This window comes from Elephantulus edwardii, unplaced genomic scaffold, assembly GCF_000299155.1.
Source record: "Elephantulus edwardii isolate Elephantulus edwardi_28Jun2011 unplaced genomic scaffold, EleEdw1.0 scaffold00015, whole genome shotgun sequence".
NCBI lineage: Eukaryota > Metazoa > Chordata > Mammalia > Macroscelidea > Macroscelididae > Elephantulus > Elephantulus edwardii.
The window spans coordinates 22,816,904-22,831,294 of NW_006399765.1; the positions used below are offsets into that span (position 1 = coordinate 22,816,904).

A 14,391-nucleotide genomic window follows, 5' to 3' on the forward strand; every position below is an offset into this window, starting at 1 on the left:
AATGGATTCCAATTCTTTGCTAGTATAAATATTACTATATAGGGTTCCAGTGGCGGTGACATGCATTATCATCACAATATCTAATAAAGACATCATTCGTCACAACCTTAAATCACAGAAGATGACCAAACCCAAGAAACAAGATCTCTGGCCCCCCTGCCCTACTCATGGAGTTTCTTCTTCTAAGATGTGAATTCCCTCGTGAAGTGTTCTCCAATGACACCCAAACTCCCAGCTAGATCTCTCTCTAACGTATAATAAAATAATCACCTACAGACAAAAAAAAAACTTGCTATAATATGCGTGTGTGTCAGTTTGTGTTGCAATTTTTATTTTTTTAGGATAAAGACCTAGTAGAAGGATTGTTGGATCAAATCACATTTCTGTTCCCAACTTTGGAAGGCAGTGCCAAGCTGCTTTCCATGGTGGTTGCTCTGTTTTACATTCCTACCAGCATTGTATAGGAGTATCACATCACAACAACAATAGCTAATGATCTTGAGAATTTCTTCATGTGTGTTTGTTGGCCGTCTGAATATCTTCTTTGGTGGAGTGCTTATTCCTGTCCTCTGCCTATTTTGTAACTGAGTTGTTTGGCTTTTTCTTCCTGAGGTGTTCTAGCTTTCTAGACATCTTAGACATGAGGTCCTTTTCAGATGTGTCGTTGCCAATATTTGTTCCCAGTCAGTAGGTTCTTTTTTATTCTTTGGGAGAAATCTTTTGATGCATATAAAGATTTCATTTTGAGGAGGTCCCAATCATCTAGCTTTTTCCTCTGTTAATCATGCATTAGTTATATATGATAATACATCCATTCTACTGAAAGTGAGGAGGACTTGAAGTGCTTGCTGCAGAAGATCAAAGACTAAAGTCATCAATATCGATTATACCTCAGCATCTAGAAAAAAAAAAATTCTCACCACTGTGCCAGTAAGCAACATCATGCTAGATAGAGAAAAGGCTGAAATTCTCAACAATTTCATCTTCCTTGGATTTGTAATCAATACTCTTCATACCAGCAATCAAGAAATCGAAAGACAGGAAAATCTTCTGTCAGTGACCTCCTCAAAGTATTAAAGAGCAGTGATGTCAGTTTGAAGACTAAGGATTTCCTGATCCAAGCCATAATGACTACGGATGGAAGAAGAATCAATGCCTTTGATTGTGGTATTGGAGAAGAGTACTGAATATCTTATGGACTGTTAAAAGAACAAACACTTCCATCCTTGGAAGGAAGGATGGTGAAACTTTGTCTCACATACTTTGAGCTTGTTGTTAGGGGGGTCCAGTCCTTGCTTGGAAATGTAGAGCTTTGGGCTAAGAGATGAAGACCTCAACAAGATGGACTGATGCTATGACTATAACAACGGGCTTATGTGTATCAGAGGTCATGAAGGTGGCACAGGATAGAGCAAGGTTCAGATCTGTTGTTCAGAAGTCAATGTGAGTTGTAGTCGACTTGATGGCACAAAACAACAATAACACTAATGTCATAGCTCAAGGCTCCTAAGTTGGCCCCAGTCTTTTTTTTTTTTTTAGTGTAATAGCTTTTACAGTGGTCACCAGTGGTAGCTGGGCACCATCTAGTGCCTCTGGTTTCTGGTCATGGAGGTTGAAGTCCACATGGGCCATTAGTCTTCTTAGACTAATTGTCTCTATGCATTTTGCTTTTCTTCCCTCTTCTTTGTTCCAGACAGAGAAGCAAATAGTTTCACTTTAGATGACTATATGCATGCTCGTAAGACCCTACTTGCTACTCAGAATTTTTATTTTGTTCAATGTTCATTCCTTCATGGAAGGCCTATTCCTTGGAAGTCAGATTTAAAGATTAAATCACTATTGGGTGATCATGGCACTAAGCTAGTGGGAGAGACCTATAGAAATTGTGTTCTTTTTAATCTACAGTGAAGGTGGAAGAGAACTGAGATCTTTAGGACAGTCATTTCATTTCCTTACAAAATGAATGTCTTCCTCCTGGTTGAGGCTAACTCTTCAGCTCTGATGGGTTCATTTAGGGTCAGTGAAATAACCGAGAGGCCAGTTAGCCAAGCATACAAAGAACTCTTAGAAAGGAAGACACTCATCCAAGTTGGGGGCCAAAGGACACCAAGGTGCATTTCTAACTTGGGAGAAACAAAAATGGCTCCCAGTACATAAAAACTGCCCCACCCCACTCTTGTAACAACAGGTCAAAATGAGTAGATCTCACGTTCTTATCTGATAGGTGAGATTAAAAAGCTAGATAACACCCCTTGCTGGTCATCCTGAGGCTGGTTTGGGGTTGGTTGGTTGTTTTATATGTAACTTTAAAAAAAATATTGTATTTTATAAATTTTAAATGAAATTTTAATGAAAGTTTACAGTAAAGTTATATTTTCATTCATTTATTAATTATTGCACATTATTACCCCCACTCTCACCCTCCCCCCTCTCCAGTTCACTTTTTTTTTAAAATATTCATTCATTGTACATTAATGTGACTTTTTCAATGTGATTTAAATAAAGGTTTACAAAGCATAGCGTTCTTCCAATAATCCGTGCATATTTTGTTTCCTAACATTAATAACCATATCCACAATGGCTGACCATCCATTTCATATTGACTTCACCTTCATCTAGCATAATAAGTGTTTCTTTATTAGGGAGCTTTGTTGACCTAGTGGGTAAGGCATTGCGATGCCAACCCAAGTTCAAATCCACCAGCTGCTCCATGGGAGAAAGATGAGCAGTCTCCTCCTGTGCAGTTTAGAGCCTCTGAAAACCCTAGGGAAGGTCAGCTAGCAGCCAGTTCCAACTAGAAGGCAAGGACTTTTCAAGTATCTATTCATTTTTGCCTCCACTGACAATTGTGCTAGAATGATTCTGTGTGTAAACCTTTCATACACTTTTTTGTATTAGTGGTCTTATATACTATTTGTCCTCTTATGACTAACACGTCGCTCAGCATGATGTCCCCTAGATTAATCCATCTATTGCAGGGTTTCATGGATTTGTCATTATCTCTCAGATCCACCCATTCATCTATTCAGGTGTTTCCATCTCTTTTTATTGTATATTGTGAAAAATGCTGCAATAAACATGGTTACACACATCCCAGATCTTATTTCTTTAGGACATATACTTGGATTCTCACCACTGGACCAATTGGCAGCATCAGGATGGATGGTGAAGAGATCGAGATTGTTCACACCTTTAGTCTGCTTGGCCCCACAATCAGCACTCTTGGCACCAGCAGCCAGGAAATTAAAAGACGTATTGAGATGGGAAAGTCTGCTGTTAGAGCAACGGTGTGTCTCTGGAGACTAAGGTGCGTCTGGTACAGGCCATGGTCTTTGCAATCACTTGTTATGCGTCAGAGAGCTGGGCAATGACCAGGGAGGATAGAAGGAGAATTGATGCTTTTGAGCTGTGGTGTTGGAGAAGAGTGCTGAGGGTGCCATGGACTGCTAAGAAAACAGAGTCATCCTGGAGAGAGTTAAACCGGGCTGCTCCTTGGAGGCAAGGATTCTGAGGCTTCATCTGACATACTTTGGTCATGTTGTAAGGAGAGACCAGTCCTTGGAGAAGGCATCATGCTTGGGAGGATGGAGGGCAGGCGCAGGAGGGGAAGGCCCTCTGGGAGATGGATTGATTTCGGTGACTGGGGCAATCGGGATGAGCGTGTCAGAGAAAATGAGATTGGCACAGGACAGAGCAGAGTTTAGAGCTGTTGTACATAGGGTTGCTATGAGTCGCAAGCAACTTGATGGCACATAACAACAACAACATATACTTGGAAGTGGAATGATGTTGCTAGGTGCTGTCAAGTCAAGTGTGGCTCTTAGCGACCCTGTGGACAACAGATCTGAACCCTGTCCTACCCTGTGCTGTCCTCACACTATCTGAAACACTCGTTGCCATTGCGTAGTCACGGTGTCACTTCACCTGGCTGGGTGACTCTCCATCTTTCTCCAGTGAATAGCTTCTCCTAGCAACATGCCCAAAGCATGTGAAAGAGTTGTCATCACTTTTGCCTCCAAGGAGCACTTTGGTTGTACCTTCTCCAAGAAGTATCTGTTTGTTCTTTTAGCAGTCCACAGGCCGCTCCTCACAACATGTCCAAAATATATGAGGCGAAGCTTCATCAGCTTCACCTCCAAGGAACGTTCTGCTTGTACTCTTTCCAACACACACCTATTTGTTCTTTCAGTCGTCCATTGGGCTAGTCAGCACTCTTCTCCAATGCCACAACTCATCAAATGAGTCTGTTGTCTGCTCTTTAAGGGTACAACTGGCCAGGCTTTGAGGACACAAACCTGCCAAAGAAGTGGCCTTCTAGTGTATTCTAATTTGAGGAGACCCCATGTGAGCTACAACCCACTGGTCTTCAAGGGCTATGTGATCCTTGGGAAGCAGCCCACCAGGGTGTAATTCCTTACTGGTGGGAGTCTATAAACTAGTTTAACATTTGTTTGTTTGGGCTTTTTTGTTGTTGTTGTTAAAACACTTGGGGTTTGTTTGTTTTTAAATTTTTTTTATTATTATTTATTCTGCTTCGTCTGACATACTCTGGACATGTGGTAAGGAGAGACAGGTCCTTGGAGAGGGACATCATGCTGGGCAGAGTGGAGGGACAGCGCAGGGGAAGACCCTCTATGAGGTGGATTGATTCAGTGACTGGGTAATCGGGATGGGTGTGTCAGAGGCAATGAGATTGGCACAGAATAGAGCTGGGTTTAGGGCTGTTGTACATAGGGTCACTATGAGTCGAAAGCGACTCAACGGCACATAACAACAACAACAATGTACAATCAAATCGGATCTGACTGGTACAGGAAGAGATTGTCCCTCATTTTCAGCAGAGCATCTGGTGGATTCAAGGTTATTGTTTTTTTTTAAGTTTAATCTTTTTTGAGGACACCTGTCCAACTTTATTAACAATGCATAAAGGATACCATTTGAGCCAGAGAGAAAAACATTCACTAAATTGCTACTTTGTTGTTGTTGATTGCCTTCCAGTAGAAAGCTAAATACATCAAGAGTTTTATTGTTTACTAGATTATTGGAATACCTATAATCCATGTGTTGACTGAAATCCTGTGAGAAAAGATTAAGGGTGTGTGCGTAATGACTCTGAATATTGTAAATCTGGGAGGACCACGTAGGAATTAGAAGTCAGAGATGGGAGGAAGCTTTCTGTGTGGCCGGTTGTAAATCGCGTTTTTGTAGTTACTTGTAGGCAAGGACAGGTTGGTGTGGACAATGCAGATCTTGGTGGCTGAGCCGTGCTACCAGCCTAAGGCTGTTGGAAGGCAGAGCTTCCGCGGGAGAAAGTTTTCTTCGCAGCAGTGGGTTTCAATCACTCCAATTTCTGTTTCTCCCCAGGCTTTCTTGCCCAGGCCCCTCTGAATGCTCCCCAATTGCTCTGAACCCCTTTTCACACAAGGGCGCGCTTGAGCCGACAGAGGGCGCCAGAGGGCCGCGCGGAGCCCCAGAGGGACGGGGCGTCCCGGGCCGGGAGGCACCCCAAGCCCAGGAGGCCGCCTGGCCGCAGCTCCCCAGCGGACGCCGCCCACTTCCGGGCGGACCTGACACCACAGCATCAAAAGTGTCACCTGGCTCGCGTCCGGGAGCCGGTCCGCGGTCCGGAGGCCCCACCCAAAGCCTCCTCCCATGTCACAGGTCTCCAGGAGAGGGGAGAGGAATTAGATTAGAGGGGTCAGCAGCCCCCTCTAATCTGAGACAGGCCCATCCCCCTCCCTTCCCCTGCAAGGTGCAGAGGACCCTTCCCGGGGAAGGAAAGTGAAAAGCTGGGGCCCAGACTTTGGGTGCCTCGCACCAGGGGCCCCTGTCCAACTCCGGACTATCCAGCTAAAGGTCACTGGCCTTTTACAGCTGAAAAAACGGGCTCAGACAGGCTGGCTGAGCTCGGGAGGGAGCCGGACGCTGTCCTTTCATTTCCCTAGATAACTTCCTCCAGTCAAGATTCACTCTCCAACTCTGATTGATTCATTAAGGGATCGAAAATCCAGCTAACTATACCTCTGTGCACTCATGGGACCTGTGGAAGAAAAAGGTTTGGTAACCTGCTTCCAAGGGGCTCTCAGCCCAGAAAACCCTATCGGGCCGTTCCAGTCTCTCCTGGAGTCATTATGAGTTAAAATTACAGGAAGGCAACAACCCACGTTTGTTTCATGATCTGATTCTTCCAACACGCCTATTGTGATTTAGAAAATGGGCATTGCTGTATAGTATTCCACGCTCAGAGAGGCTAGAGCAATTTTAATACGCCATTCCATTCCACTTTGGAAGATGGCACAGAAAGGACAAGGTTTCTTTCCCCACCACAACTGGGGTCAATACAAGTGGAAGCTGGCTCGATGAATAGAAGTCAGGCGTGGGAGGAAACTTAGGTAGTTGTAAATTGCATTTTTGTCATACAAAGGCAAGTATGGAAAATGTAAAACATTGATGGGTGAGCTGTGCTTTTAGGAGACGATCTTGGGTGGGTGGAACTCACCTGTGGTTCTGCCTCTAACAACTCTGAGTCAACTGAGTTGATTCAGAAATTGTGCTTTTTGAAATAAGGATGCTTTTGGATCTTCTCTACCTTTTTCTCTCTCTTTACCTGGGCACACAATGAAGAGTTTGGAGCTGAGTAGCAATTCTCACTCTAGGCTGCTTCTAAGAATCACCTGAAGAGTTTTTGAAAAGGCAGTGGCTGGAGGCTCCACCTCCTGTCTAATTAAATCTGAATGACTGTGGGGGTGAGGCCCAGGTGTAGGTGTTTTGAAATGTTCCCTCAGGCAATCTACTGTGTGGCTCGGGTGGGGAAGTTCTGGATGCTGTTTTCCTGTGAATGTGAATCTTGGGAGAAATTCACCTGTTCCCATTGTAAATTGATGTCCACCTTGTCCAGTGTAGCTGTGTCCTTTGACATTCCTGCCCATGTGGAACAACCCTCCCCCCTTCCCTCATATCCTCATCAATATTTGATATTGACCAATTTTTTCTTTTTTGCCATTCTAGTATGTGTTAAATGGTGTCTCAGAGTGGCACTTTTTTTTTCTTCTCATTTCTCTGTTTACCCATGAGGTTGGGCAGTTGGTGAAGTTGATACACAGAGACAGAGAATGAAGAGGAACTAGAGTCAGGGGAAGATCTCGGTTAAGAGAGTTTTAGGGATGGGAGGAGAGGATGAGGAGAGGTGCAAAGGTCCTGTGATAGGAAAGGGCTAGGACATTGAAGGAACAGAAGGTAGGCTGGGAGGAAGTCTTTGTGAGAGTGGGTCGTAATCAAGGATCCAGTGGTGAGGACATTGACTGGGAGAGTTTTGAGCAGGGTCAAGGTGTGGCTGTGGAGGATCCTGGGAGAGGTTGCATGCTGGGTCAGCTCTGTGAATACGTGCTTTGCCTGTCTCCCTGCTCCATCCCCCTCTCACCAGCTAGAGGGTAAAGACCAGAGTGTTTTGTTTACTGCTGTTATCCCCAGCACCTAGTGACCAAAACTGACAATCATCCCTGGGGGTTTTCAGAAGACTTGTTCCACCAGTGGAACCCAGTCAGGCAGGGCCTGGAGGTTCATTTCTGGGGCCCCCACCCCCAGTCTGGTGGGCTCACAGGAATGCTGATGGGAGAGCACAGCTGGCTCCTGGGCCCACCTGGGTCTCAGTTTGTCCTGTGGGACCCCTACAGGGCCCTTTGGATACAAGAATCACAACCCTCGCTGAGGATGGTGAGGGCTTCTCCGGCCTCCTCGGTCGAAAATCCCACCCCAGCTCCTCTGGGTTCTAGGGACAAAGTCCAAACTGACTTGGGAGGTATCTCTGGCCCCTCGTGGCCTTCCCACCCCGCCCTGGGAGCTGTCCTCAAAGACTCAAGTATTTGTGGATTCTTACTGCGAGCCTTTCCCCTTGATATGCTTCGCTTCCTGCGGGAAGTCGCCCCGACCCCCCGTCAGGTGACCCGCCTCTAGACTGTCACTGCGCCCTGTGGCCTCATCAAAGCACGCTCCGCTCTCGCTAGAGCCGCCTGTTTCCTGCGTCTGTCTCCCCTATCCGGACTGAGAGCAGCCTTTCGTTCCCAGCACGTCCCGGGCGCAGAAGGAGCGCCTGCGTCTGGCTACGCGCACCGACCGCTCTGCGTAAAGGCCGTGGCCCTCTCCGGTGCCTGCAGCCCGTGAGCGCCCTCGCATCCTCCCCAGCGAGGCGCAGAGGCCTCCGGTGGTCCCCCACGTCGGTGCGGGGCGCCGGCCGCGGCCAGGCTGCAGCCCCTCCCCAGGCCCCAGGCCCAGGCGGGGGTCGAACATCAGGTGTCCTCGAGGGCGGCGCGCAGCGCCAGGGGGCGCCAGAGGCGCTCCGACCCGGGGCACTGAGCGGGAGGGCGCGCAGGGTCCCGACGAGGCCCAGGACGAGGCCCCGGCTGGCCGAGGGTCCCAGCGCCGGGACCCCTGCACCGCAGCCGGGGAGGGAGGGCACCCACCGTGCTCTGGACACCCCACCGCGAGGCCGCTCCCAGCGCCACGCGGCGCGTACCCCGCCCGCCCCCGGCGCACCTGCCAGGGGCGTGGCTTCCGGCGGAGGCTCCTCCTATTGGTCCAGAGGTGACAAAGGGGCCTGGTTTTCAGCGGTCCCCGCCCCTCCTGCATATTTAAAGGCGTCGCTCGCACGTCGGTTCTTCTAGCGCTGCTCCTCCGCTCCGGGCTCGGTGCTGCCGCCACTCCCTACGCGACCCAGCCACTCCCGCTGTTCCGACCACCATGCCGCGCTCTTTCCTCGTCAGGAAGCCCGCCTGCTCCCGTCGGAGACCCAACTACAGTGAGCTGCACGACTCGTCGCCGGGTGAGTGGACTGGGGTGCCGGACCCCGGGAAGAGTTCTGGGAGGCAGGCGCAGACCGCGCAGGGGGAGCTTTGGGGTGGGGGGGAGAGAATTTAGGACTCAAATCAAGGGTGGTGTGACGGTCGAAGAACCCTGCACGGGGACGTGTGGCAAGGAGGCAGGTGTACCTGCGAGCCCTGCAGGTGGGCGGCCGCTGGGGGAGGGGTGCAGGGGGCAAGGGTCTGGGGCAGGAGGGAGTTTTTGTCCAGAGGAGTTTAAAGGGTACAGAGCCCCGGGAGTGGAGAGGGGCCCAGTGGCCGTGTAAATCCTGCCCGCGCGCTAGGCTGGGCAAGAGGGACTGGGATGGGGCTGGTGGCTCCGTGAGCTTGAACTGAAGAGACTGGGGGCGAGGGTGCTGGGAATTTGGGGAGTCAGGAGGAGAGACATGGGAAGGTGTGTGTTTCAGTGAGGTTGGCGAAGTTGGGTGGTGGTCCCAGTCCACCCAGACTGCACCCCAGCACGGCTGCGTTGGGCGAGATCTAATGCGGGCCTCTTCTCCCTCTTACCTCGCAGAGTTCACCTTTCAACAGCCCTATGACCAGGCCCACCTGCTGGCAGCCATTCCGCCTCCTGAAGTCCTCAACCCCAGGGCCTCGCTGCCCACCCTCATCTGGGACTCCCTGCTGCTGCCCCAGCTCCAGCCCAGCGCCTGGGCCTCCCTGCGGCCCCAGGAGGGCCCGAAGGCGGCCGAGCTGACCTTCCTGTCGGACGAGGACAGTGGGAAGGGCTCGCAGCCCCCCAGCCCGCCCTCCCCGGCGCCTTCGTCCTTCTCGTCGGCCTCAGCCTCATCGCTGGAGGCCGAGGCCTTCACCGCCTTCCCTGGCCTAGGCCCGGTGCCCAAGCCGCCGCTGGCCGTGCTCGCTGGGACCAAGGACCCTCAGGCCCGCAAGGCCTTCAACTGCAAGTATTGCGACAAGGAGTACGTGAGCCTGGGCGCCCTCAAGATGCATATCCGCAGCCACACGCTGCCCTGCGTGTGCGACACCTGCGGAAAAGCCTTCTCCAGACCCTGGCTGCTGCAGGGCCACGTCCGGACCCACACAGGTGAGTGCCCTGGAGGCTGCAGGCCCTGCTGCCCCCGCAGGGATTCGGAGCCCGGGATTGCGCTGCTCTTCAGGGTGGGGAAACCGAGGCCGCGGGTCTCCCGAGAGCCGGCCCCAGCGATTTGGAAATGTTTGGTGGCAGAGATGATGGCCATCAGGTTCATCCAGCCAAGCAGATGGGCAAAGTAGCTAAGCAAGCGCACAAGTGCATTCTGCGACCTGTGTTTCTCAGCCAAGCACCTTGGTGTTGGCTATGGGAAAGGTGTAACCAACACCTTGCTTACCTAGCCAGGTGTAAATGAGCCCACCCTCCCCCAGCCAGACAGGATGCTATCAGACCTTCCCACCCAGCTCTGAGTCCTACTTTGGAAATTCCTTGAACTTTGGCCTGGTTTTCATCTCTCCAAGCCTCAGTTTCCCCATCTCTAAAACGGGTATAAGCACGTTGTGTGAAATGAGAGAGCAGCACTCAGTAGGTAAGAAGTGAAAAACGGTAGTTGCTGTTCGCTCCACTTCTGTGCTGTGTAACCTTAATCAGTGAACTCAGAAATTCAGATTATGGTAATACGTGTCTGCTGGGTGGCTGTGAAAATTCCACAGCACCTTGGTGGCTTTACAGGTTTTTGTTCCTGTGGGTCTCAGATCTCCTGAGGTGGACAAATGTAAGCCTGTCATCCAGGATGGAGAGTATTCATGTCTTGGTGCTTGAGAAAGTAATATCAGATGTGCAGTAAATGAAGAAATGGAGGAGAAGGGACCCCATGGTCTTTTAAGGACTTGAGTGGTGGAGGCTGTGGTTGCTGCTAGTTGGAGAGCAATGATAGAAGGTTCAAAGGTCATGGCTGAGGGAGCTCTGGTGACCTTGTGGCAAGAAGCTGCGCTACAATCCCCAAGAAGCGCGGTTCGAATCCCCCAGATGCTCCGTTGAGGAAAGAGGGGAAGGCTCCTGTACCAGTAGTATCTGATTCGATAAAGGAAGGAAAAGGAAAAAGGTCATGACTGGTCAAGCTGGCCAGATTGGAGACTCAGCACTCCACTTCCGGGTCCTGTGGCTGGCCCTAAACCATGAGAGTTAGGGTAATGTTTTAGGGTTGGTGCTTTGCAGGCGTAACCAGTATTATTATGACTTAGTAAGTGGCACTGCTTACAGACTTGTACACAAATAGGCCACATTTTCGCATGTCCAAAGGTCTCGCTTCCCTGGTCACCAGGCTGCCCAACCAACGGACAACAGAAGCCCTATTTTAGGAGAGTCACAGCCCTCTGGTCCCCCAGCTTCACTCCCATCTGCTTTTTTTTTTTTTTTTAATGTAAAGGAACGACCAGGGCACAAAAGCCCTGTTGAAATGCACCCTTGGTCTCCTCTTGGACTCCCATTGTGTGCCTTAATGGTGGGCCCAGTGGGGGGGTGAGGAGGGAGCTGGGAGCAGGTGCACGGGGCAGCGGTGCCCTGCACCTGTTCCGGCCGCAGCTGCCGGCCTGCAGTGTGGCAGGCCCCTTTAATCCAGGGGGTATCACATGTACAGTGTCCCCCTTGGCGGCCTTTGTCCCCGCCGGCTTGGTGCTGATTTCACACTCGCCAGCAGCATGGGGTCCGGGGGTGGGGGCTGGGAGGGGTGGAGGTCTGTCTGCTGCGCACTTTTTGGAGGCCTGCCTCCATTTTGTCCAGGTCTGGTTTTGGGAATAGATGAAGTGACTGCACTGCCCACAGCATTATGTTTACTTGTAAACTTGCTAAGAGTTGAGGGAGGGGCCGGGAGAGAGGTAAAGTCACTTGCCAGGTCACGCAGGTCCTTGGGATTGGAGCCTGAGCCTGGTCCTGACCTCTGGCCACCTGGCTTTTCTGTGCTCTAGGGGAAAGGGACTCCACCCTTGCTCCCTGATCTGCATACAGTATGAGTTTAGATAAGCACGTGGTGTACAGGGAGTGAGTGGAAGGACTTCCCTGGGACCCTTTTAGATGCATCACCCCCCTCAGGCTGTGGTGGTCCTGTGATCAGGTCCCAGACCAGGGTACCTTCTTCCTCAATCTTGTGATTGAGCTCAGGGTAGAGCCTGCTCTGGGGCAGGTGCTCATCAAATACCTGCTCAGTGGGTGGGTCTCCCAGGCAGCTTCAGGCACCTGCCTGCTCTTTTCCTTTACAGCCCAGCACCCAGCATGTGCCCCAGGCTCCCTGTGGGCATATTCATTCTTCCAGGGATTTAAGCGATGGGATGTCACCTGAGGGCACATTAGGCTGGGAAGAGAGAAGAATGTGTTTGAAAAGTCTTGTCCTCCAGCACTTCTTGTCACAACTGAGCTCAATTCCTATTTGCTTAGTGGATAGTTATTTTAATAGGTAATGGGACTTTTAATTTGGAATATGTTCTGCCTCCTTTTCCCACCAAAGAAAAACTCCATAAAACAACACTATAGTTGGTTCTTTAAAGATTATAAAGCTTCATCTCATATATCTTGGGCATGTTGTTAGGAGAAGCTGTTCATTGAAGAGGGACAGCATGATTGGGAAGATGGGCGCAGGACAAGAAAGACCCTCAAGTAGATGAATTGGCACAGGATTCAGGCAGGGTTCATTGGATCGCTGTGAGTTGTATTTGATGCAACAGCACCTAAACCAACATAGATGTTTCTGTAATGTATACTGTGTTCTCTCTTGGTTGGGGCAGGAGTTAGAAAAAGCTGGCAAATAGCATTATTTGGCAAGGCAGTCTGCTCCTGGTCTTATTTATAACCTTGGAGACCCGATAGAGAGTTCCCTTGGGTTGGTATCAATGGCAATGGTTTGGGTTTGGCTTTTCATTCATTTCTCTAAGGAGCCCTGGTGATGCACTAGTTAAAACACCAAAACATTGGTGGAAATCCACCGTCTCCTCCTGGGAAGGTTACAGCCTTGGAAACTCTGGGCGTCTACTCTGTCCCTGGAGTCGTTTTGGACTGGAATCCGCTCAGGGACGATGAATTTTGTCTGTGTGTGTAATTCATTCCATAAGCATTGGTTGAGAGCCTACTGTGGACCCTGCCCTGTATGACTTCCTAGTACGCCCTGTGTCAGGCAGAGCGATGGTAGGTCAGGACTGAGGAAGGCATTTTAAACATTTCTATAAGGAAGCAGTTCTCTGTAGCATCTTTCAGGGTCTAGGGACCCAGACTCTGGGTTGGAGCCTGAAACTTCATGCAGGACATGAGAGGCCCCTGCCCTTATGGCCTCTGAGTCTGTAAGGGGCGGTCACCCCAGTGACCATTATGATGGCGGATGGCCTGACTGCCGGGGCCAGGGAGGCCTGTTAAGTCTGTCCTCTGATAACTGCAGGAAGTGCTTGTACTTCGCCTGATCGGAATCCCGGCAGCAGCTCCCTGGGCTGAGCGTGGAACTGTGGGCCACTGGTGGATAGAGTCCAGGTTCTGGAGCCCGCCCCCACCCTGCCTGAGACCCAGAAGATGCTACACAGCCACTCTGGGCCTCGGTTTCAAAGGCTGTAAAACAAAGACGATGCTAGCTTCCTTGGGGTGATGCTGATGAAATGAAATCACTGTAGAACCTTGGCACCATCCTGATGGTCACTGCCTGCTGAGTACTTCCGGTGTGCTGGCACAGGGCCAGACAAGTCTTATCGGACCTTCCAGCAGGCCCGGGCCCAGCTCCTGGGAGTTGAGCACCAACAGGCTCATTTTACAGCCACACTGCTTGCCCAAGGTTGCCCAGCAGCAAGGGCTTGTATCCCCGATTGCATGTAGACCTTGGGCCTTGTGGTGAACTGTGTGAGCTAGACTCGCTCTTACATGGGAGTAACTGGAAGGTGCCCGAGAGCTACAGTGAACTTGTCCAGCTTGAGCAAGCGAAAGATGCCATGCTCTGGGAAGAGCGCGCGGTGGACAATGATTGCTCCTCGGTGCCTCTGATGTGACTCCATGGGGTCTTCCCCTCTCTCTCTCTCCAGGTGAGAAGCCCTTCTCCTGCTCACACTGCAACCGCGCCTTCGCCGACCGCTCCAACCTGCGCGCGCACCTGCAGACACATTCTGCAGTGAAGAAGTACCAGTGCAAGTCGTGTTCCAGAACCTTCTCACGCATGTCCCTGCTGCACAAGCACGAAGAGTCGGGCTGCTCGGGGGGCCCCCGAGGACCCTAGAGGCACCCCTGCAGCAGCCTCCCCCACCTCGAGCAGGAAAGACTCCCACAGCCTCTTCACAAGATTCCCCTTTGAACACACCAGTCCAGCTGTGCTGGCCCAGCTCTAAGGAAGAGCCCTGTCGGGTGGTCAGGGAGCCTCGATGGGCCTTTGGCCAGTGGGTGGCCGGCTTGCAGTGGACACAGCCCTTGCTCCGAGTGTAGCTGAGGTGATGGCCTGTGTGGGTTTGTCCCCAGTGCTGCCTTGACGGAAGACAGCAGACAGACTGGGAGTCACCCACCCCACTCAGGAGACCCCACTCCTTCTTCCCCTTGCCAAGGAACCCCCAGGCCACCGCTGCCAGGTGTGTGCCTAAACTATGC

At 50.9% G+C, this 14,391-nt stretch overlaps 1 protein-coding gene across 1 annotated transcript; it reads left to right on the forward strand.

Annotated features, from left to right (window-relative positions):
* The first annotated feature begins 8,736 nt into the window (after positions 1 to 8,736).
* SNAI1 (snail family zinc finger 1) lies at positions 8,737 to 14,029 on the forward strand. The gene is made up of 3 exons (XM_006881753.1): positions 8,737 to 8,818; positions 9,370 to 9,900; positions 13,839 to 14,029. The coding sequence occupies exons 1-3, from the start codon at positions 8,737 to 8,739 to the stop codon at positions 14,027 to 14,029; spliced, it is 804 nt and encodes a 267-aa protein (XP_006881815.1).
* Positions 14,030 to 14,391: the final 362 nt, after the last annotated feature.

What these genes read in the sequence shown, in the direction of transcription:
- SNAI1 (XM_006881753.1), top strand. Translation starts at nt 8,737, where the DNA reads ATGCCGCGCTCTTTCCTCGTCAGGAAGCCCGCCTGCTCCCGTCGGAGA. An exon ending in GCTGCACGACTCGTCGCCGG is followed by an intron (nt 8,819 to 9,369) that starts GTGAGTGGACTG and finishes CTTACCTCGCAG; the next exon opens with AGTTCACCTTTCAACAGCCC. An exon ending in CCACGTCCGGACCCACACAG is followed by an intron (nt 9,901 to 13,838) that starts GTGAGTGCCCTG and finishes CTCTCTCTCCAG; the next exon opens with GTGAGAAGCCCTTCTCCTGC.